Below are 7,385 nucleotides of genomic sequence, written 5' to 3'. Positions count from 1 at the left end.
AGAAAGAAAGAAAGAAAGAAAGAAAGAAAGAAAGAAAGAAAGAAAGAAAAGCAATAAATGGAGATGATTCTCTAGAGAATTCCTCTAGGTCAGTTCACTGAACACATACATCTATCTTGATTGGCTTCCTCTAGGTTCCTCTCCTGTCACTTTAGATTCTAGTTCCCCAGTGTGAGAATCAGTTTTATAACATCTAACATTTTGGTCTTATAATACACTTAGATGTTATATGTAAAAACAGACCTAGAACTACAGAGCTTGGCAGAAGACCAATATGAAAACCCTGCACTGGTCAGGAAGAAACGTAGGTCAGAATAAGAGTAGTGATAGATTGTGACAAAAGAGAAGAATGTGTAGGGTCAGACAGTGAAAGGAGGCATGATTGTAAAGGCATCCTAATATGTTGTTTATTTCATCACAATAATTCAAAACTATTAGAAACAAGGGGTGCAAACTGGAAGGTTTAATGGTTATGTTCTAGATATTTTTCTACAATATTGTGACCTTGAACAAAATACCACCTCTCTCAAAACTTCAGCATCTCATGTACAAGTAGTAGTAGCAATAGTTCTGTCTGCTCCAAGTTGTTCTCAAAAAGTACATGAAATAGTGTATCTAAAGCAATGGTCGTATCTGGCACAAAGAACAAAATGTTAGACTGATCAAGATATGTTAGTCAAAGGGTAAGGGAACTTAGACTAATGGCATATGAAGCATAAATGACCCAAATAGAACAGTATGGTGACAGCATCTTTCATGGAAACATCATCTGATTTACACCTGACTCTAGAGAAGGATACAAGCAAGCACTCATAACCATAGGTATTCTTACCTATAAGTCTTCTTTAGATATCAGGCACTACTGCCTTAAAAAGCCTGACCTAAATTTTATGGCAATATCATAACCAATAAAGTTGTATGTTTCATTTTACCTCAGGAACCTATGTTCACATTAATGTCCAAAAGATGAAATAATAATTCATAACAGGCATTATAAGAATTAAAATAATGACTATGTTTTCCTATTATAATCCTTATGTGTAAATGGGTTATCAATGATATGGCCAAAACAGTAAAGGGAAAAATCAAAGATAGTTAAAGAAAGTCCCCCAAATAAAAATATAAAGATCAGTCTCCCTCAATGGCGGATCTCTTACTTACCTAGACAGTAAGCTATCTAGAAGGCCCTCACTCAAAGGTAGTCTGGCGGACTTGCACATCCTTTTAATGTCTTTGGTGGGTAATACACCTTTTCTGTATTCAAAGAAAGTAAATAAGCTTTCATTTATTGTATTCCTTTTTAACAAGATTTGCATGTTATAGGAAGGAAAATATAAATTATATATATATATATATATATATATATATATATATATATATGTTCCAAAATGGAAGTATAAAAACTGACATTGGAATTTTAAGTAAGGAAAAGCCGTCATCATATTGCATTTCACCAATGTTTTCCAATTCAGGGTACAAGACTGTCCTTAGATTGCAAGATTCAGATTCCAGTTCTTGGTTGGTGATAGCACAGCATATTGAAGCTGTAGCCATGAGTGCTGCTCTAAGTAACTGATCTGCATTCTTTACTACTAGACAAAAATGGTTTAATATTTGAAAACAAACCCCTAATCTGACAAGCATTTAGAGCCCTTAACCCAAGTATAAAATGAATTGGAAGTATTTTTCTGAACTGTTTCTTTGTTGGATCCAAACCCAACTAGGGCCTTCACTTTAATTTTCTTAGAATCAAGTCATGTTGTCCACAGGAAGCCCAAAGGTCACTTTACACAGAAAAATTTCTCCAGGGTTCTTAGTCAATCAGTGTTCTTTCATGAACCACAAAATTAGAACCCAAAGGAAAAAATGGGTTCTTTATTTGCAATAAAGTCATTGAGATCTACAATCAAAACATATTAAGATCACTATATCAATCTGTATATAAAAGAATAATCTGGAGCTAGAGAGATGGGTTGGTGGTTAAAAGTGCTTGCTGTACTTCCAGAGGTTCCCAGCAGCCAGGCCTGTGACTCACAGCCACCTGTAACTCCAGCTCCTGGTGATCCATGAACTCTTCTGTCTTCCACAGTCACTGCAGTGATATGCATATGCACACCAAGATCCGATATACATATACACAAAAAATAAAAATAGAACTCCTTTTTAAAATGAAAAGTTTTTTAAATGACCTAATAAAACTGAACATACATGTGCAGTGCATTAGAAATAGACCACACAGAGTTTCACTCATTAGTTTTTATAAAGACATAGCTTCCCCCAAATAAACAGAAAGTTTATTTGCAAGGTATCTGCCACAGTTTATAAATCCTAGTTAGTACCAAAATAATACAAAGATGACACCTTATCATTAAATCCTATGACTTCCTAATTTACCCTATTTTAGTACAAAGCACCTAGAAACAAACAAACAAAAAAAACATGCAAGAGGACAAACTATTCTATTTATGATAGAGGATCTTCTCTATCCTTTCCCTGTCTCCTATGATTTAAGGTAGTTTCGCTAAAAATTGACATATGTCAATTTTTGTCTTACCCATTTTCATAAAATATATAAATTTCTTTTACTAGATAAGGTCAGAAACTTAAATGATTTATTAGAATCAATAAAAAGCTTACTTCTGTCTATCTTCATATTCACACTCATAAATGAATACGGCAAAATTCTCAAACATATTTTTCTTGAACTTTTCATGGGCCTGTGCAACTAAGTAAGTTAGATCTGTTTCCGTGCTCTCAGGCACATGGTAGTGACGTGCAATAGTTATGAACTCCTGCTCTATGAGCTTCCCCACAGTGATGTTCATCAGGATCTCTCTGCAAAGAAAGTAGAACAACATTGATAAAATGACACAGAAGAATATTTTCTCGGTTAAAAGTTCAAATTCCATTTCATAAAACTTTCCCTGCTTCTCAGGAGACAATTATTGTTAGTTATTTTGATATTTTTTTCTTCCTTTTCCACCACTAAGAATTATATCCAGACCTCTGACATGGGAGACAAACCCTTTCCCATTGGGCTATGACCCTATTCTTCTTGTTATTGTTATCAATATTTTCTTTTTGAGGTGGGGTCTCATTAATTTACTTAGACTGGCTTTGAATTCACTCTGTAGCCATGGCAGGGCTTGAAATTGAGACCCTCCTGCTTCAGCTCCCAATTAGGTGGGATTACACACTTCTACTACCAAGCCCAACAATTGTTTTCTTTAATTTACATACATTTAATTTAGGAGCAGCAAGAAAACACCAATGCTAGGATAGAAAATAATAAGCATCATAGTTTTTAAATAAAATATTTTTCCACTTTGAGAATAATCTGCAATGAGGAAGTGAATTGTTAAGTCTTTGCAAGGTTAAAAAACCTGTCACATGACTTGGGTTCAATGTCTAGTCATTGTCATTACAAGAAATAGTAACTGACTTGGGTTTCTGTTTTCTCAGGACACAGAATTGGTAAATCAATAAAGAAGAAGGATATTTTGTAGATGGGAAAAGCAGTTGCTCACATTTCTGTTGCCAAAAATAAAAACTGAAATACCCTATTAATGAGAAAACACTTAAAAGAGTCATGTAGGAATCCAGCTGTCTGAGTGTTTTGAAGATAAATAGCACTGGGATTATCTGGCAGACCTAAAAAAAAAAGACCAGCCAATCAAACAACATATTACTGATGATGAGTATGCAAAGCCTAATACACTGTCTGTACTGTTTTTAAAAAAATCATATGTATGAAAGCTATAAATTGTGCAACATATATTAGAAAGACCTACCTCAAAATCATTGAAATAAAAAGTGTCACGGTGGTCACATGAATACACTGCCACAAGAAAATTGACTTACTGGAAATAATTCAGCTCTCAAGAGTTCCAAATAAACATGGAAAAATGAGATTTTTGTTTGTTCTTCTACTATAGTTGGATCTTTCAGATTAATAGGCTTTAGTTCTTTTTTTTTTTGTAATTCCGATCATTATTATCATTTAAGGATCTCAGAAATGTGTGGTGGTACACTTGGAAGGGTTGGGATGCTGAGACAGGAGAATAGCTAGGAGTTCAAGGCCAACCCATGCTATATAGAGACCATATATCAAACACACACAACACATAAACACACATATGGGAGAGGAGGGTTGGTGAATATGAATGTGAATATATGAATGAATAAATGAGTGAATGAATGAATAAATGGATGAGTAGATTACTAAATACATGTACACATGCTGGTTTATCCTAATCACAAATTTCCTGTCCTGGAATCCATGATCTTGCCCTTGTCCAAAGGAACTTCACTTTACATATAGGTCAGGCTATTGACTTTTCTGCTTTGCTTCTGTATTTTTAAAGAAGGTCAAGCTTAAAAAAAAAAGCATCCCTCAATGTCAGTAATTCAGGTCAATAAATCCGTGATATTAGCAAAGGATATACTTTGTGGGAAACCCTATGAAAGGTATACTGGCCTCTGAATTTCTCAGACTCTACACTGTAAGTTGGGTTATCCAAGCATGAGATGAGCTCTCAAGTTCACAAACTAGCAAGACCAAATGAATGAAGTAATAGTAATACAATTTCCACTATTTGCTGAAGACTAGCTATATTCCAGATCCTGTGCTACAGATACTTTTGACATAGATTATCTCACCTGACCTAAAATGTTGATACTATAATTATTCATATTTTATAGATGGGACTATGGAAGCACCAAAATTTTATGTAACCTGCTCATATTTCCAAAAGCTATAATATAAACCTAAGCATCTGGCTTCAAAGCCTATGCTTCTATGTATTGCTCAATGTACTCTTCTGTTAGGACAGAAGAAAGACTGACAGAAGAGAGGCTTAGAAGGACATGAGACTTGAACTGAACTTTATGTGTCTGTAGAGGCAGAGATCAAAGCTAGTGCCTTGCACATGCTAGGTAATGATTTCTAGCCTTGAGCTAAATTTGGATGGGCCTCTCTTTGCAGTCTATGCAACTGTTCGAATAAGTTTACCAAAATTCATGTGTTGGAAACTTAAATCTCCAAACTAATGCTACTGTAATGTAGAAAGGAAAGCAGAGTTAGAGAAACTCATGAGGATTGGCTACCAAGAAGCTTTTACTGGCTTCATCAAAGAAGGAACAGAGCCCTGAGCTAGTATGCTTGCTCTGCCATGCTATGTCATACCATCTCTCATGTTACGATGCACTAAAAAGTCCCTTATTTCATAGCAGCATCACATTAATAGATTTCCCAGTATCCAGAAGTCTGAGCCAAACGTGCTTTTTTGTAAGCTACTAAATCATAGGTATTTTGTTATAGAAACAGAAAATGGACTCAGATATATTATTAAAGTCTGTTCTGAAAACTTAAAATTTTCAACATAATTTTAGAAACTCTGAATCATTAAGCATCCCTGACAAAAGACTAGGTGAACATAAGAGAAAGTTTGCAAGGAGAGACCTAGACTGTTTAATACAGTAGTAATAGAATCAATACTCCATGAACATGTATAAAATGAAATACCATTAATAGTGTACCTCTTACTGATGCTCCAACCTAGGATCATGCATGGACATAACATAGAACCCCTGCTTGGACATAGCCCATGGTAGCTCAGTATCCAAGTGGGTTCCCTAGTAGGGTAACAGAGACTGTTTCTGACATGAATTCAGTGGCTGGCTCTTTGACCTCCCCACCCCCATGGGAGGACACAAAGGAGAACATTGCAGACAGATATGATGAGACCTGATAAGTTAGGGTCAGATGGAAGGGGAGGAGGACCTCCCCTATCAGTGGACTTGGAGAGGAGCAGAGAGGAGATGAAGGATGGAGGATGGGATTAGGAGGAAATGAGGGAGGGGGCTACAGCTGGGATACAAAGTAAATAAACTGTATTAATAAATAAAATAGTGTGCCTCTTGGTATCAATGATACTAATAATGCTGATCTCTATTGATAAGCATAGTGAGTTCCCAACAAAGCTCAAGACATGGGTGAATATATAATAACAGGGAAAAACCAACAATCATGGGACATATACATGAAAACTGGCATTATCTGTTTCCTTTTCATAACTCAAATGATAATACATGCTGGAGAGGATGTGGAGAAAAGGGAACCTTCCTCCATTGCTGGTGGGAATGCAAACTTGTACAACCACTTTGGAAATCAATTTGGTGCTTTCTCAGAAAATTAGGAATAGTGCTTCCTCAAAATCCAGCTATACCATTCCTAGGCATATATCCAAAAGATGCTCACATACATAACAAAGACATTTGTTCAACCATGTTTGTCGCAGCTTTATTTGTAATAACTAGAAGCTGGAAATGAGTCAGATGTTCCTCAACTGAGGAATGGATACAGAAACTGTGTTGCATTTACACAATGGAATACTACGCAACAACTAAAAACAAAGAAGTCATGAAATTTGCAGGCAAATGGTGGGATCTAGAAAAGATCATCCTGAGTGAGGTATCCCAGAAACAGAAAGACACACACAGTATATACTCATTTATAAGTGGATATTAGACATATAATATAGGATAAACCTACACAAATCTGTACACCTAAAGAAACCAAGCAAGAAGGAGGACCCTTGGTAAGACGATCAATCCTTACTAAAAAAGACAAACAGGATGGACATTGCAAGTAGGAGAAAACAAGAAACAGAACAGGAGCCTACCACAGAAAGCCTCTGAAAGACTCTACCCAGCAGTGTATCAAAGCAGATGCTGAGACTCATAACCAAACTTTGGGCAGAGTGCAGGGAATCTTATGAAAGAAGGGGGAGTTAGTAAGACCTAGAGAGGACAGGAGCTCCACAAGGAGAGGAACAGTACCAAAATATCTGGGCATGGGGGTCTTTTTTGAGACTGATATTCCAACCAAGGACCATTCATGGATATTACCTAGAACCCCTGCTCAGATGTACATGGCCGCTCAGTATCCAAGTGAGTTCCTTAGTAATGGGAACAGGGACTTTCTCTGACATGAACTCAGTGACTGGCTCTTTGACCACCTCCCCTGAGAGGGCAACAGCCTTACCAGGCCACAGAGGAGGACAATGCATCCAGTCCTGATGAGACTTGATGAGCTAAGGTCAGACAGAAGGGTGGAAGGATCTCCCCTATCAGTGGACTTAGAGAGGGGCTTGGGAAGAGAAGAGAGAGAGAGAGGGTGGGATTGGGAGGGAATGAATGATAGGGCTACAGCTCAGACACAGTGTGAATAAACTGTAATTAATATAAAAAATTAAAATAGAAAGCATTTGAAAGTAGAACACAGCAGGATGAGTAAGTGGCATACTCCCACAATGCAAAAGAAGGAAGGAAAAAAATAAGGAAGGAAGGAAGGAAGGAAGGAAGGAAGGAAGGAAGGAAGGAAG

The 7,385-nt window shown here is 36.7% G+C and overlaps 1 protein-coding gene across 1 annotated transcript in view; it reads right to left on the bottom strand.

Moving 5' to 3' along the window:
• Window positions 1-1,157: 1,157 nt before the first annotated feature.
• Efhc2 (EF-hand domain containing 2) overlaps window positions 1,158-7,385 on the bottom strand; it is a 121,311-nt gene continuing 115,083 nt past the window's right edge. The window contains exons 12-13 of the mRNA XM_055598270.1: window positions 2,638-2,835; window positions 1,158-1,254 (exon numbers count right to left, since the gene is read on the bottom strand). Coding sequence (XP_055454245.1) covers window positions 1,158-1,254; window positions 2,638-2,835 — 295 coding nt within the window. The remainder of the gene's footprint in view (window positions 1,255-2,637; window positions 2,836-7,385) is intronic.

This window comes from Psammomys obesus, unplaced genomic scaffold, assembly GCF_907164565.1.
Source record: "Psammomys obesus unplaced genomic scaffold, mPsaObe1.curated_primary_1811, whole genome shotgun sequence".
In the NCBI taxonomy this organism is placed as follows: Eukaryota; Metazoa; Chordata; class Mammalia; order Rodentia; family Muridae; genus Psammomys; species Psammomys obesus.
The sequence above is the reverse complement of the archived record's forward strand: the minus strand, read 5'-3'. Positions and strand labels throughout refer to the sequence as shown.